Source organism: Marmota monax, unplaced genomic scaffold (assembly GCF_021218885.2).
Source record: "Marmota monax isolate L192 unplaced genomic scaffold, Marmota_monax_Labrador192_F-V1.1 WCK01_AAM20220418_F8-fsc00462, whole genome shotgun sequence".
NCBI lineage: Eukaryota > Metazoa > Chordata > Mammalia > Rodentia > Sciuridae > Marmota > Marmota monax.
Genome location: NW_026694290.1, coordinates 281508 through 298704, shown reverse-complemented (window position 1 = coordinate 298704; position 17197 = coordinate 281508). Strand labels below are relative to the sequence as shown.

At 40.6% G+C, this 17197-nt stretch overlaps 1 pseudogene and 1 gene segment (V, D, J or C); one reads left to right on the top strand and one right to left on the bottom strand.

Moving 5' to 3' along the window:
* Positions 1-2155: 2155 nt before the first annotated feature.
* Positions 2156-2714, bottom strand: LOC124108993 (immunoglobulin lambda variable 2-18-like). The segment is given in 2 exon segments: positions 2156-2484; positions 2601-2714. Coding segments are annotated over 2 exon segments (375 nt in total).
* Positions 2715-14070: 11356 nt separating this feature from the next.
* Positions 14071-14587, top strand: LOC124108980 (ADP-ribosylation factor-like protein 5A; annotated as a pseudogene).
* Positions 14588-17197: the final 2610 nt, after the last annotated feature.

The window sequence follows — 17197 nt, the reverse complement described above, 5'->3', positions numbered from 1 at the left end:
ATATTCATTTGGTTTACTGATCCCTTCTTGTGCAGGACACAGCGACACCCCACTCTTGTGTCTCCTAGAGAAGAAAAGGAATGCCTCATGCTCTGAGAAATGTGGGATGGGCACATTTTCTTTTTCTTAGGGTTTTTCTCTTCTTCATTGATCTCTTCTCTACTTGATCCTGAATTGGAAAATTCTCTCTGGTCACAATTGTAAAAAAATAAATAATAAAGGGGACACAGAAACAAGGTGCAGAGGCAAGAAAGTGGTAGAGAGACTCATTGTCCAAGTGGCCACATTAATTTATACCAATACGTTACATTGGACCATTAGTACCATAACTACATTACTATTTAGAGTAACATCAAGGTTGCTTATTATGCAGTTACATTCTGCAGTTACAATATGCAATATTAGGAGGTTTGTGCAGTTCTCAAAAAACTTCATTGTCTGAAGTTACTGTTAGGCAGGCAGATCCAGGAGCACCAGAGGTTGGTGGAATGTTGTAGTTATTAAGCAACCAAGTTCCTTTATTCCCAGGAGTTATGTACCTGAGATCAAGGTCGAAACCCTGGTGAAGAACACTGCTTCAGCGGCCAGACATCCCATGTCTTTTACACAGAAGTTTCCCAGCAGCCAGGCATTCTGTACCTTTGCACAGAAACTTCCTAGCCACCAAGCATGCCACAATCATGAAGTTTATCAGAGACCCCAATCTCAAACACAGAACCCCTACACAAAGTGGTGGCAATGGACACTGTGGGGGCTTTCCATTCTCATTTGAGAAACTAATTTCTCAACATATTGTCACTTAATTCTACTACTTTTGTTACTCTGTGTTTTCTTAGTACTTTTAGTGGGATTCTGGCCTCTGTGACCCATATTTCACTTTTACACCCTGTAGTCCATTCCTCATTTGTCAACCATAGAGCCCTTGATAGCATAGCAGACTCATGGAGAACCTATAGGAGATCCCTTTGATATGTCTCTGTGTCCAGATTGAGACCACATTCCTTCCCTGCAGGATCATCTGATTCCATCCATCAAATCCCTTTCTCTACTGAAATCCTGTTCACTCCAATTCTTCTTCAAAGTGTTCCTTTCTGCTCTTCCAGATCCTGAGATGTCCTTGGCCCTTCCTGTTGCAGTGTACCACTCAAGACTAATTTCTGAGAATGGAGGGAAATAAACCTGTTCATTGTCTCAGAAAAGGGCTAAGGAATGGAACAAGTTTTGGATATCCTTAAGTTCAGACAAACTAGGTAGAAGTAATTACTGTATCTCATCTTCTGAAAAAATAAGCCTAAACTCGTTCTCTTGTTCAATGAATTTGTGGCTATATTTCATATTTAGTGAATCTTATAACTGGAATTCTAACTAGAAATTGGTTAGGGTCACCATTGAAATCACAAACTGTTGGGAACTATTGAGGGAGGAGGAGTACACCCTCAAGACATCTCTCTTAATTCTGGAATAAAAGGATCCTCTTAGGACAAGATCATCCTACTGAGAGACATTTCACCTGCAGGACACAACCAGGAAAGGGTCTCAGGTTTCTAAGGGAAGAGAGAATCGTGATTAAAAATACAGTCTCCACTTGACTATGATGACACCTTCCTTGACTATGATGACAAATGTCTTATGACTTAAAGAATGACAGCATCTTTCCCTTTGTCCTCATTTCCTCCGTAATATTCTCAGATTTTCTCAGTGGTTGTTACTTCACCAGCAGACATGCCCTTGAGAGCAAACAGAGGGATGTTGACCTCAGCATGGTGGATGCAGAGTTTATGCAGAAGAGATTCCAGGCAGATTTGCACAATATGGGAGTAGAAGGCAGCAAGAGTGACATTTTCCCTGAGAACTACTGGGACTGAACCAAAGAGGCATCTTCATATTATTCTGCCCCTACTGTAAGGATGTGAAAAAATTTGCACATGTAGATACAGTGTCACACAGCAAATAAAAAGCTGTTGTTGTCCTTACACAATAAATAAGAAATTGTATTTCCTTTTGCACTTCTTGGTAGAACAAAGGTGGAACTTCATGAAAGATAAATGGATTCTCAGGGCCCTGTGCAATGAAGCCCTCTCTGTGCAGGGCTGAGGAAGCATCTTCAGAGTGAAGAAGAAAATGTGAACTCAGGGAAGGTTTTAGACCCACTTCCTCATGAACTTGGAGCACTGTGTAAAGTACTGCTGCTTGTGTATGAGCAGCAGTAATAATCAGCCTCATCCTCAGGCTGAAGTCTAGAAATTGTCAGAGAGGCTGTGTTGCCAGACTTGGAACCAGAGAAGCGATCAGGTATCCCAGAAGGACGATTAGTGACTCCATAAATCAGAAGTGTGGGGGATGCTCCTGGGAGATTTCGATACCAGGAGACACTATTATATCTCCCAATATCATTGCTGGTACCAGTGCAGGAGATGGTGACTGTCTGTCCTGAAGACCCAGAGGCTGATGGAGGCTGATTCAGAGCAGACTGAGACCAGGATCCTGAAAAGAGAGAAAAACACACTCTGGTATGTCAGTGCTGGTCCCAGGTGAGCCAGAGCTGGAGAAGACATAATATTAGCCCATATTTCCTTGTGTCCCTTCCCTGGAGGTGTCACCTGTGCCTTGGGAGAGGAGGGTGAGGACAAGCAGAGCCCAAGCCATGGTGGTGATGCCCTGAGAATGTTGCCTTCTGAGCCTCTAGCTCTGGGCCTGGCTCCCCAGACCTCTCTTATCCCCTTACCTGACTCAGAGCAGGGAGGGGCCTTCATGCAAATTTGTTTCCAGCTCCTTCCTCTCCTCCCCCTACCCTTAGCTGCCTTAGGTGTTCTGGACACCTCTGTCTCCTAGATCAGAAGAGTTCAGTTGAGAAAATTAAATTGTTTGATATTTATTCTCTGAACCAGGACAGATGGAACCTGTGACAGCATCCAGGAATTAGAGCCCCTTTGGGATGTCCCAAACCTTCCAATAGTGGAAATTATATAAAGGTCACCTCATGTTTCCAGGACTTCTGTGTGCTTTGTGGGATGATCTTGAGGACATCATACCAGGATGGTGGTATAGATCCAGTCTCTATTCTTCTCAAGGAGAGAGGTGGCTGGGAGCACCACACATTCTCCTCAACCTGCTCAGGATCCCCTGACCCTGTCAGTTAGGATGTATGTTCAGAGTTTACTAAGTCCTCTGCCTCAGGAAAAAAATGTGGCTGGATTTCTGAAGCTGGGACTGTAATTAACAGTGCTTCTTGAAAATAATTTGTGGCAGTACCACATATTTAGTGCTGCCACCCTAGTGGTACTTTAGGTATAAACATGGGAAAGCACCTGTTTGGACCTCATTATTGTTGGTGGTATACCAGAGCAACTGCTCTTCAGACTACAGCCCCTACTGCCCCCTGGTGGACTCACATGGAATATCCCAGCCTTTGGGGAAGGGCAGGGAATGGAGCTGGGTAAATGGCTCTGCTTCCTCTTCTCAGTTCAGCCTCCATCCCCAGCTCAGGACAGCCCCTAGTCCCTTCTAGTCCCCTCCTGGTGCCTCTTTCTTCTTTTTTATTGTTTCAGTGGTGTACTTGTACATAATGATGGGATTTTTTTTCACATATTTGTAGATGCACACAATATAACAATGCAATTTGGCCAGCATCACTTTACACCACCTAATTCCTTTCCTATATTGATCTCCCTTTGATTTTCATGAGATCTCTGCCCCCTCCACCTTTCTTTACCTTTTGCTCTCTAGCATCCACATATCACAGAAAACATATGACCCCTGACCTTCTTTTTTGGCTTATTTCACTTAACTTAATGATCTCTAGTGTCATGCATTTTCCTGAAAATAATGTAAATTTTATTTTTTGTGGCCAAATAAAACTGCATTGTATACATGTACCACATTTTTTTATCCATTCATCTGTTGATGTACACCTAGTATGACATTCTAATGCCCAGTAGCCACATTATTTGCCTCTAGATAAAAATAAAGAGGCTTGTATCATTTTTAAATAATATATATTATATATCCCAACATAAGAAAAATAATATCATTGTCATGAGAATTCACCGTTTGGGTTAAAACTCTCACAACCTAATCATTTCTCCTCTGAACCTTCTTGCATTGTCTCACACATGAGCTTTTAGGGAACACCTCATATTCAAACCATAACAATGACATTCTCCATAGGACCCCTAAAACTCAGGAAATAATGCCAAGGGTTAACAAGTGGGAATGACATCAAATTAAAAAGCTTCTGGAAAACAAAGGGAACGATTAGCAAGGTGAAGAGAAACTGTAGAGAATGGGCAAAAAATCTTTGCTAATTACTCTTCTGTCAGAGGATTTAGGTCTAGAATATAAAAAGAACTTAAAAAACTTCACACACATACACAGAAAATGAATTAATAAACAGGTAGGTAAGTTAAACAGATGCTTTTCAAAAGAAAAAGCATAAGTGGCCAACAGATATATGAAAAAAGTTTAACATAATTAGCAATGAGGGAAATGCAAATCAAAAGTAAATTGAGATTTCATCTTACACCAGTCAGAGTGGCAGTCATCCAAAATACAAACATAAAATGCTAGAGAGGATGTGGAGAAGAAGGAATACTTTTATACTCTTGGTGGGATTATAAATTATTACAAACACTATAGAAATCAGTATAGAGGCCCCTCAAAAGACTAGGCATGGACCCACCATAAGACTTGGCTATAACACTCCTCAGTATTTATCCTGAAGAATCAAAGCCATCTTACTACAGTGATTCATGCATACCCATACTTATAGCAACACAACTCACAACAGCACAATATGGAATCAGCCCAGGTGTCCATCAGTGGATAACTAGATAAATAAAATGTGGTATATACAGCAATAAACAAAAATGAAACTATGCTATTTGTAGAAAACTGGATGATACTAGAGACCATCATGTTAAGTGAAAGAAGTCAAACTCAGGTTAAGGGTAGTTTTCTCTCATAAGTAGGAGCTAGAGAGGAAAAGGAAAAGAAAGCTAAGACAGGTGGTGGTCCCCCTACTCTGCAGGGTACTAAAGAAGACTGCTTGCTCCATGCAGACAATGTCTTGAGTGCTATCCCCACCTGAGACTGCACCTCAGTGCAGGACTGCAGCCCTCAGTGCAGATCCACTGGGAAGTGGGAGGAGAGGCAGGGAGAGGTGTGCAGCATCTGTGGAAGTGCCAAAGATAGAAAGGTTATTTCTGGGACACTGCTGGACAGTAAGAGAAAGTGCTCAGGGATTGGGCAGAACTCCCAAGCAATAGTCCTAAGAACACAGGCTCTCAAGTTCCATCTTCTCATATGGAAATCCCTCCCAGAGGGATTTTGGTTTGACCCCCTATTGTCTCTCAGGCAACTACCAAGGCTGACACCTGGGGACTAGGCTCCTCTGGGAAATGTCCCAGTTGAGGACCTCACTTTTCCCAGGCTCCTGCTAGTATCCTGGGTAAACACTGTGTGTGTGATGGGCAGAATGTGGTCACAGAAGGTCAGGCATGTGATGTACTCTTGGGACTTCCAGTACAGAGACTATGATCTGGAGATCTGTTGATCCCCCTGGATGGGACTGCCTCTTGTCCTCCCCTTGTACTGCCCCAGCCTCTTCCTGGCTGCTCCTCACTGTAGCTTTACCTCTCCATGCTCTGGAGGACCCTAGGAGCAGTAGCTCCCTTATCTATGTGATTCTAAAGTCCATGTTGCCTGAAATGGTGTGTAGGATTTTCAGCCTCACTCTGAGCTAGCTGCATTCACCTTGCCCTTCCAAGCACAGAATAGAGAGTTGGCATTCATGGGATAGAGTTAGGTGGGTAGTGTGCATTTTCTTTCACCCATTCTGAGAATGAAAGATTGTTTCCTGGTGCTTTGTTTTCTTTAAAGAAAGAAGAGAGAGCTTGCCTTTCAGTTCTTCTGAAGAAACAGAGCTTTAGTAGCTTTGGCTGCTCTTTGATAAAACACCTTAGCAGCATTACTTGGCTGATCTCAGAGTCAAGGCTGGGTTCAGGGTAATGTGGGTTTGTTCCTTGGGACAGGTTCTAGATATAGAGAGCAGAGGTTTTGAAGCAGGGGAAAGGGAGGGAAGTTCCTATAGCTGAGAGAAGTAGTGAGAGTGGTTGTGGAGAAGCAGGCCCTACAGAGGGAGGGAGGAGCCCAAGGAGGCTGCTGGAGTAAAGCTCGAGCAGGGAGGACAGGCATACATCCCTGGCCAAGTCCAGGCATAGAAGAACCTATGGATGTCCATTCCCATCATCTGAACCCTGCATCCAAAACCCCTCTGGGGGACCCCAACTTGGTCATTTCTACACTTGGGGCATAAGTTCTTCAGGACTGGGGCAGCTGAACCAGCACCTCTCAGCCCTGTGCTTGGAGAGGTGTGTGTGTATGTGTGTGTGTCTGTGAATAGCTCATGCTCCTCCTCTCACAAGACCATTGTCAACCTGCAGTGAGTGTGGTTCATGCTGAGAAGTGAGGCTAGGCATTTGTGTCAGCTTCACCATTAGACATAGGAGACTCATGCCCAGGAAGGCGAGGGAGTAAACAGTAACCAAGTCCCATTTTGCTTCAAGCCATTTCTAAAAATCTGTTGTCCACAGTTGAATCCTCTGATTATGCAGCTCTTCCTTGGCAAACTGGAAGATTAACCAATGAATGTTTCCTAAGCATGTCCCACAGTGAGTCTTCTTCCTGCACTGTATCCCCGAGGTCCACCCATCCTATGCATTATGCTACAGATGTGTCCCAATTCCAGGAAGAACCAACCTTGAAGGACTTCCTTAAATCCTAACAAGAACCATTACCTAACATCCTCCCCTTTATAACCATAATTCAGACCCTGTTAAAGTGAAATTCTCCTTACTAACAAGACTTAGTGTTGTATAATTGAGGACTTTTGTGGCCTTTGTAAGCTGGCAGTTCAAGTAAATAAAAATGAACTGCTTAGGTTCCAATGAAATTAGCTGAGCCTGGAGAGGTCCAGGGATCTGCCCCCATGTTTTAGAAATATGAGGGCAGGGGCAGGACTAGAAGCTTAAACTCCATGTGTCAGGCAATCACCTGTCAGTGTGACCAGGGCAGGAAGGAGCAGTGGGGGAGGCAAACTGGCAGATTTCTCTCAATTTCTATGTCACTCTGTGAGCAATGATGCTAATTCCACACATGACATTAATAGACAGTATCCTAATAACATAGGTCCAGTGGATGGCCGGAGTTGCTGTGTACCCTGAGATGGGGCAAAGAATTGATCAGGGAATGTGAGGAACTGGTGTCGTCATTGCAGATGACTATTACAGGGCCTCATCTTGCTTCTGCTGGCAATAGTGCATGCTTTTACTTTCAATAATGCTGCCTGCTTATGTGATCCTAGCCGCTTGTCTTTGGTTCACTGAAAATGACAGTGACAGAATCAACATGTGAGAAGATACAGAGCCTTAAAGAAGAGAGAAGGAGAGGAGGTGGGACTAAAGATGAAGGACACATCCCAAATGACACCAATATTTCACCATGTCTGAAAGAGCTCAGAAATTTTGAAGGCCCTCAGGGCAGCCAATGGCATCAGCATCAGCCCCTGTGGCCCCTGAGCTGCTGGAAGATGGAGTTTCTGAACACTTTAGCAAACCACGCAAAGTAGTGAGCATAGTATGTATTTCATCCTCACAATCAACCATCCTGCAGCAGGTTCTGAGCATCTTTCCAACCACAGGCATAGTCCTGCTAAGTAGAGTCAGGGCCAGGTTTGTCCCACTTTCTTGGGCCTGATGGGTAGGCTGAGACCCTAGGGCATCATCTGTGCAGAACAGGTTGGGGAGGGGGTGACCAAGCCACTGTGGAAGTAACCTTAAGCTATTTCCTTAGGCCCAGGCTGGGCTGACTTCTACCCAAGCCTCTCTTATCCCCTTGCTGGGAGAGCTACCCACTATAGTAAATTAGATCAAGCTCAGGATTGCTTCTGGAGGAGGTTGTGTTGTCTAGAGCAGGGCTCAGCCTCAGGTATACACAAAGGGGAAGGTTAAGCTTACAGACCTACCCTCTGCCCACAGAAGTCTGTTTTCCTTCTTGGTCCTATAGTCTGGGAAGACACATCTACATTAATCTGTGTCTTCACCTTGCTTCAGGGATGGCCTGGCCATTCTGAGCTCAAAAGTAAGTCTATCTGTGTAATTCAACCCAGTCTCCTGATAACAGTGAGAGGCTTAGTTAGCTGTGTGTCCTGCCCAGCTCTTAGCTCTTGGGCTGAATAGTGGGAATAAAATAAAATGTCCATGAAACTTTAAAAGTTCACTACAATGCTATAACTCTGTCCTTGTTGTGAGCTCCTCATGAAGATCTTAGGTGCTATGCTTCCCATCTCCAGCATGCTCTAGGGAGGGTCCACACTCCATGCTTCGATACTGCCCAACAGTTCAGAGAGATTCAGAATGAATGTTGGTCTTGGGTGAGATGAGGAGCCAATTTCGTTGTCCATTTCTGCACCAGCTGTGAAATGTGCCAGAGCAGTATACTTCTCAGGTACTTGGTATAAACCATTGATAGGAAAGCCGCATTCTGCATTCCTCTCAGAGAGCAGGATATGAAACAGTGTGCATTCTTGTGGAGTGGACAAGAGCATACATGGACATTTTATTCCCTCAGATATGTTGGTTCTCCTTTCCATGTCATACACAGTGCCTGGGGGCTTGGCCCATCTGGAAAACCAGGGTAAACTTCTTAGGTCTCTATGTTGTCATGGCAATTGTGCATGAAGTGAAAAGAATATTGAGAAATTTGGGGAGACACATACATTCCAGAGATTATGAAGGAAACCCTAATTTTTACCCTATAATCTAAAACATTCTATGCTTAGCTGTTCAGATCATTTTGAGCCATCTCCCACAATAATGAACAAGTTATTTCTTGTTTCTACCCAGAAGAAAGAAGCAAAAAGCTTCTAACATGACTATGATATCAGGAAATATCATATTTTAATATTGGGGCTGTTGCTCCTATTCACATATTATAAGCAGTGAAATTGCCAAATGAATGGAGTTTCCAGAGTAAGGAGGCTCTGTGGCATATCCCATAATGGTTGCAGTTGTCCAACTATATAATCAATCATATCCAATATACAGAGAAACAGAGGAGTTGCTGATGAGAACAGAAACATTGTTTTTAAGTCCAGGCCCCTAGGAAAATTCCACTGTAGATTATGAGATTTTGGACTTGAGGTGGACTGAAAGTAGGAAGTATACACCTTTTGAAAAATAAGTCTTGATACTTTCCCAGGTTCTTACAAATACAGGATAATGCAATATCATGTGGCCATGCATCCAGAACTGGGGAGATGCACCAATCATAAGGGCAGGCAGTAATGATTATCATAAGGTGGATGGTGTGTGTGCACAGTGTGTCAGGAGCAGAGCTGAGGCTCAGTAAGCTACTGGGCAAGTGGTCCTCAGCTCACATCTCTATTGGTACTCGTGCTTCTCTCTGAGTTCCCACTGTGTCCTATAGATGGTGGCATATCTCCCTGTACCAGATTACTCTGAAGGGACTGTTACTTGAGGGGTCCTGTCCAGTACTGTCCAAAACAATATAATGAGAGCCTCTTATGCATCCTACAGTCTGGTAGCCACATCAATCACTACTAGATAAAAATAATTTTAAAAAATAATACATATATGTTACCAAACACATGAAAAACAGAATCTTTCCACAAGGAATTGGTGAAAACTTATTTATGATATGTATGAAAGTCTATAATTGAAGAAAAATAGTGTTATAATTTCTAAATCTAACAATTTCTATGTTTTTCAGTGTAAGAATAAAATCCAACTTTTAGTTATTCAAAGATACAAGCTGACAATATAAAAATATCATTAACATATAAGGTCATTAAACTATAAATTAATTTTAGGTGTCTGCTTTATTTATTTATTTTTTAAAATACAGAAAAATGCTTGTCAAATTTCCTATGTATTTGCACAGGTTGTGAAGATGCCTGTGTCTTGTATAATGTTAAACAAAGGTAAAAAAAGGATCTAAATGATCAGGCATCTGATGGCTCATTTTTTCAGTAAGCCTCCTCTCTAAAGCACACATCATTGTTCAGGAACAATGTGTCCTTGATGGCAGGAATGGATATTTTTCATGGAGTTATCAATGGAGATTTTCATTCACAACAGTAACCCTGACTGTAGCTACTGCTCTATGTGCCAATGGGAGATTTTTTAAAAAATCCCAAAGTATAATTTTTCATCATGGCAGGGCAATAGAATTTATTCTGGACAGGGATATTTTCTTTGCCTGCAATGCTTACTGTAAAATTGCTATCTGTGGACTTAGAGAACCCCTCCCTCACAGTCACAATATTCCACATGAGACTTTTCAGCACATAACTGAGTTCACAGCCAATAAAGGGCATCAGTGACAGAGTTAGGCTAGACAACAACCTCTGAGCCTTCCACAGCCCAGAAAGAAAGCAATGACAGACACTTGAATAGAACCCCATATTGGACAATTTGATACATAGAAGGACCTGAAATTTGGGTAGCAGAGCAGAAAATAAGGACACAACTCTTTGACAGCAAACTCTAATGAGGATGGTGCTAAGGGGGAAGGGTAACAAAGAAAGAGGGAAAGGAAAGGTACATTTACCTATTTCCATAGCAACAGCTGGAAAGAATAGCAGATCAAGTTAAAACACAACAGAACAGCAAGGACAGTGAAGGAGATGAGGCAGTTTAGCCAAAATGTGGACTGAAAGCCATGTGGGCATCACATTCATTTTGTAGAGTCCACAGCTAGCCAGCCTCCCTAGAAGAAATCAGTTCAGCACAGCTTCTGCTCACCTCCATATAGCAACAAATAAAACTAGAATAGCTCTGAAAAGGTCTCAATAATCTGTCCAGAAGGAACTTGCAGAAGGATCTCTACTAGCCAAAAGTGACTGAAACTCCCTTCCCCTCACTGTGGACAAGGAGCATTAGGCAAAGAAGAACCAAGAGCTAATCAGTCCTGGGGAGAGCTCACCCTGACCCAGAGTACAACACAGCCTTTGAGGAGTCCAGGAAAATATGGGCCAGCTGTCATCCTACCCTCATCATGGTGACAGGTAAAACCCCTGTGAGCTATGCCAGCCATGATGGAGATCTTTGTGCCAGAGATAGCCCACAGAGACCCTACTCCCAAAGACACCACAGTTCTACAGATGTTTATTTAGAACTGCCCTGAGGATATTACAGCATCAGAATAAAGCAGATGCCTGCAATTTGTGGCCACAGTTGTTAAGAACTCAGACTTAGGTGGGCTAACAGATTCTTTATCCCAGTCACAGAGATCTATATCAGCCTGATAGGGAGCTTCTGTGCCATACACAGCACATGGAGAGCTTGTATCCACAGGCCCTGTGCTTGTGGGCAGCCACCAGTGGCTTAGATAGCACCACTCCAGGGGACACCAATCAGAGTGGAGGGAGCACAGAGCTTCAAAACCTGACGCAGTAGGAGTTCAGACACAGGAGGGCCAACTCTCCCTATATCCAATCATATGGATGGTATCCTGGCAATCTATATCAGCCATGGGGGAGGCTTCTGCACCTCAGATGACCCACAGAGAACCTGCAATCACATGTCTTGTGCTTGCCCATAGTCACCAGGCTCTATGCCACTTTAAGGAAGCCTCAGTTAAGGAAAGGGAATGCACAACACCCTACAGCCGTCAGCACAACAGCCGTCATCCCTGCATCCTGTGCCCCTGCATTGAAAAGAAACAGCCAGCAGACACAACACAGCATCCACCCAGCACACAGGTTCAGATATCTGGACTGATGAACAGAAACCAGCTGGTGAGAAATCTATTACAACCAGGGAAATAGCTCCTGTTCCCAAGTAATCTAGGAGGATCCAAGCTGAAGAGTGATGGGCATCTTCTAAAGGTGCCAAATCTTTTTTCTTAATAGTTTTTAGTTGTACTTGGACACAATACCCTTAATTTTTTTATTTATTTTTATGTGGTGCTGAGGATCTAACCCAGCACCCCACACCTGCTAGGTGAGCGCTCTTCTGATGAGCCACAATCCCAGCCTAAGTTGCCAAAACTTGATGAAATCCAATCCAACAAGACTGAATAAGAATTCACTACCCTGGCATGGATTGCTATCAATTTGGATTTTATATATATTATCCTTCATTTTTATTTGATAGTTGCTTTCCTAGTATTTTATATTTTATTCTCAATCAATTTGATTGTATTTCTTCTAATGCTTTAAAGCATTAACTGAAACCATTCTCTGTTTTCTTTAGCTCATGCATACACTTGCTTCTCTAACACTGTAGCCACATTTCCCTTTTATGTTAACAGTGATTGCCTCCAATTCCACCCATCCATAATTTTTCTTTCTTTCTTTTTTTAAACCTTGGTTGTCAGGGTTTTTAGCCCTGTCTCCTCCTGACCAGAGGGAGAAATGGGAAAAGCACGCCATGACCAAGATGAGCCAAGAAAGGTAAAGGCCAACTGGCCGCCCACACCCAGCCCTCCCTCCCTGGAGGACAATCAGATGTGCCAGGGACAACAGTCAAAGCAGGATCTTGTTTAATAAGGAAGTACACACAGCTTATATCCTGCACAGGAGCCAATCAGAATAAAGGTCAGAAGGGTGGAGCAAGTTCACGTGTACACCCATCCCACAGTCTGTAAGGGAAGACACTAGCTGTCCACAAGGGCAGAAGAGTCCTGGACCTATCTTGGCGGTGGTCTGCCTGCTCTGTCACCGCCCACAGCACCGCCTCCTGGCTGATTGCCAGAAGCCATCCCAGCCACATGTGCAGCCTCAAGACCAGGAAGCGGGAAGCCATGCCCTACACTTGGTTGGTATTTTTTCTATCTTTTCTTTTTTCTCCTAATTTAATTTTCCTGTCCTCTTCTTCACTATGTAATGTAATAGCAATTTTTCCATCTTTAATAATTAATTTTTCAACAAATTCCAGATCATTACTACAATTTTATGCCTGGGGTTAGAGGAATTGTGAAGAACATTTTCAACTAGTTTTTGTTTCTCCTAAGGTTGATTAGCTTATGATTTGTTCTGGAGTGATTGTATTAACAGGGTTTAATGTCCTCTCTCAAAGTAGTGCCAATGATGAGAATAGCAGAGGACACACTTTGAGTGTAGTGAGTATGAATACCTGGGTATTTCCTCAACCTAGTTCTCTTAAGAGAAAGCAGCTCACAAAATAGTACCTGGTATAAAAGTAGAAAGAAGTATCATCCTAGCAGATGGATAGATACATAGGTTAAAAAGCACAGGAACAAACCATCTCCAAATAGCCCACAACACTGATCAATAACTGATCCCATTGATATTACAGTAGAGGAAATTATGGAAAGTTCTTAGTTAAAATGTTAGCTAATAAAAGATGTAAGGAATAAACTAGATAGAAAATAGAGGAAGTAAAAGACCATTTAAATACAAAGATTCTTAAAAAGAACCAAATGGAAATCCTGGAAATGAAAGACTCAATAAATCACTTTAAAAATCCTATGGAAATCATTAATAATAGATCAAGCCACTTTGAAGGCAGAATGTCAGGCTTTGAACACAAAGTATATATCTTGAACATAGAGTCAACAATAAAGAAAAGATGTTATGTAATTGTGACCAGAATATTTAAGAAATCTGGGATAACATTAAGAGATCAAATCTAAGAATCATTGGTGTTTCCAAAATACAAACTAAAGGAATGCACAATCTTTCTAATGAAATAATCAGAAACATTTCCAAAGCTTCGGAACAAGAAGAAAAACCAGACTGTAGCCACCTGAGAGGAGCTGGGGGAGGACCAAGGGTCCACAAGGCTTACGGCAGAAAAAGTGGCTGCAATATGCAGGAGCAGGTGGCAGTCAAAGTTGCAAGGCCTTGCTCAGAGCAGAGTGGCCTGGGTTTTAGTCTGTCTCTGGTTCCCTGGAAGCAGACCAGTGGCCAGTGTGGGAATGGCAACAGCAGCGAGGCTGATGCTCCAATGTATATCTCCACCCTTTAGCCTGAGCCAAAGAGTCCAGGCCAGGTGGCCCAGGTAGCTGGAGGGGATCCATTGTACAAGAATGGGAATTCTCTTCACCAGGATATGGAGGCTATTCAATCACCAAGGTCACAAAATTATCATTATTGGACTGGACAATGCAGGGAAAATTACCATCCTTTAATAATTTTCTTTGAAGGAAATTGTACTTACATCCCCTACAATAGGGAATAAGGTAGAAGAGATAGTGATTAATGATGTATATTTTCTAATGTGGGATATGGTGGCCAAGAATCTCTTTGTTCTTCCTGGAATACTTATTCTAACATGGAGTTCGTAATAGTAGTTGTGGACAGTACAGAGAGAGGATTTCTGTAACTAAAGAAGAACTCTACAAACTATTAGTGCATGAGGACCTAAGAAAAACTGGATTACTGATTTTTGCTAATACACAACATGTTAAAGAATACATGACTGTAGTAGAAGTCTCCCAGGTTTTGAAGCTAACTTTTATTAAATATCATCAGAGGCCTATGCAGGCTTGCTGTGCTCTTACTGGTGAGGGATTATGCCAAGGACTTGAATGGAATATGTCATAATTTAGGATTAGATGACCTCTACTGACCTCATAGACTTTGTATAGACAAAGTGCTGGACTTCATCTGAAAGCTGCAAAAAATAATGGTTTAGATATCTTTATAATAGATTTATTTATTTATTTTTTGTATAAGAAGAAAAATTAAGACCTCTTATTTGAAAACAAGATAAAGTCTCACCCTCCAATTTGCTTTCTCATTAGTTCCTTCCAAAGTATAAAGTTGTGATTAATATTTTTCTCAATGAATCCTCTTAAGACAATGTTATAGCCAGTGGTAAGTACAAAGGAACAGGAAGACATTTTGAACATTAAGAACTTTAAAAATGGAATACCCCTCCCTAATGATGAATGTTGTTTTCTTCTTGTTCCATTAAGTCAAAATACAGATCATTACAGATACTGTTTCCAATATTCTAAAATATCATGTTACTTATGAAAAAAATGTATTTTTCTTAAGGTTTTATATGTATTATGTATATGCCTCAAGTTCAAGTTAATGGCTTTGATTTACGTTCTAAAGAAAAGCAAATAACACAAAAATAGTGGTAACCTTAATTATTGCCCCAATGAGATAAGTACTGGCATTTGTGTTAAATGCCACTTTATATTTTTCCTGTATGTTCTCTGTATTATTCTAACCACCCCACCCCAAACACATACCAAATTATTGAGCTGCTCTCAACAACAACAACAAAAAATAGATCCAGAAAAAACATGACAGTGATCAATAACACACATCATGGAAACATGTAATCTGAGTAAAATAACTGTCAAACTCTTGACTTTACCAGTGGACAGAATTGCACAATGAGCCATTATAAAATTATTCCTTGTATTGGTTTAAATTACTGAATATGTTGTTAATCCATTTATCAATCAATCATAAATTTTGAGTAAAATTATCAAGTGATTTCTTAATTGTGATTTCTTTTTTTATTAGTTGTTCAAAACATTACAAAGCTCTTGACATATCATATTTCATACATTTTATTCAAACGGATTATGAACTCGCATTTTTACCCCATATACAGAGAGGGGATAGTAGAGGATAGGAAGGGCAGCAGAATACAACATACACTAGTATGGCAGTATGTAAAAAAGTGGATGTGTAACCGATGTGATTAATTGTGATTTCTTAATTGTGATAAACATCTACCCAAAGAGGTAGCATTCTAAAAATATTATTAAATAATTTAGCTACCATCTTTTCAAGCAGTTAAAATGAATTTGAGAGTACAAATAAGGCATAAAAATTTTCCAAGCAACATTTAAAAATGTTAACTTGCAGATTTCATATTTCTCATTTTAGAAGGTGAACTACTTTTGAGATTTTTGTGTTTCTGTAGATTTTTTAATCTTATTTTATCATGTAAATATATTAATAATTAATAATGCAATTTTTAATGCTGCTGTTTGAAAAATTGATTGAAAGTCATATATTATTTGTACTAAGATATGACTTGATCCAAAGTTACTCTGGTTTGCTTAGGTTTTTTTTTTTCCCAATGTCTGAAAATTGAAGGTATTTTTGTGTTAATTGTAAACAGAATTACCTTGTGTTAAAACACATTCTTAAATACTGTGTTTATATATATTTTTACACAAAAAAATCTGAAGGTTTATCTAAACTGGCATGTTTTATAATATTTAAGAAAAAATAACTACTTTTAATACCAACCTTTTAAATTTCATGAAGGTTTTGGTACAAATTATATACTATAAGCATTGTCAAAATTTCAACAACTTTTTCTATAAAATATAAAATTCTCAGTGTCTAAATCAAAGTCAGGTGTGATATATCAGTGTTAACTTTAGATGTTTTGTGTTTTATATTTATATTATGATATTTAAAATGCAAATACACTTAATATTATTTGTGCTTTTACAAAAGCAAATCCAAAATTACTAAGCACTGAGTACTATGTACTCAGACTTTTGAAACTTTTGTCATATATTAAAAATTTCCTTCAACCCCCATAAAAAAGATGGAAATCCAAATAGTGGAACCAGAGGTATATCACCCCCAAATAGACAAAATTCAAAAAAAAAATCCTACCCAAGACATATTAAAAAAAAAAAAAAAAAACAGGGATTGAACCCAGACAGGCTTTACCATTGAGTCATATCACCAGGCTTTTTAATTGATTAACCATTTTTTTTCTTTTTAGACAGGGTTTTACCAATTTGTTACTATCCTCATTAAGTTGCTGAGGCTGACTTTGAACTTGCAGTCCTCCTGTCCCTGCCTCCTGAGCCACTGAGGCATGCATCAGCATCAGTGTGTTGGCTCCAAGACAGATCTAAATTAAAATGTCTAATGTGCAGAATAACAATAGAATTCTAAAAATCACAACAGAAAAATGAAGGTTACATTTAGAAGTAAGTTAATTTGGATTTCAATTGATTTATTTAAAAGCTAACAGGACTTAGAATTATATATACCAAACCCAGCAGGAAAATAGGTGCTAAGCAAGATTACAACATCCAGCAAAACTATCCTTCATAATTGAAGTTGAAACAGAACAGTCCATGATAAGCAGAAACTAAAAGAATTCAAACAACTAAGCCTCTGCTAAAGTGAAATATAGAAATCCAGAAGAAATAAAGTATA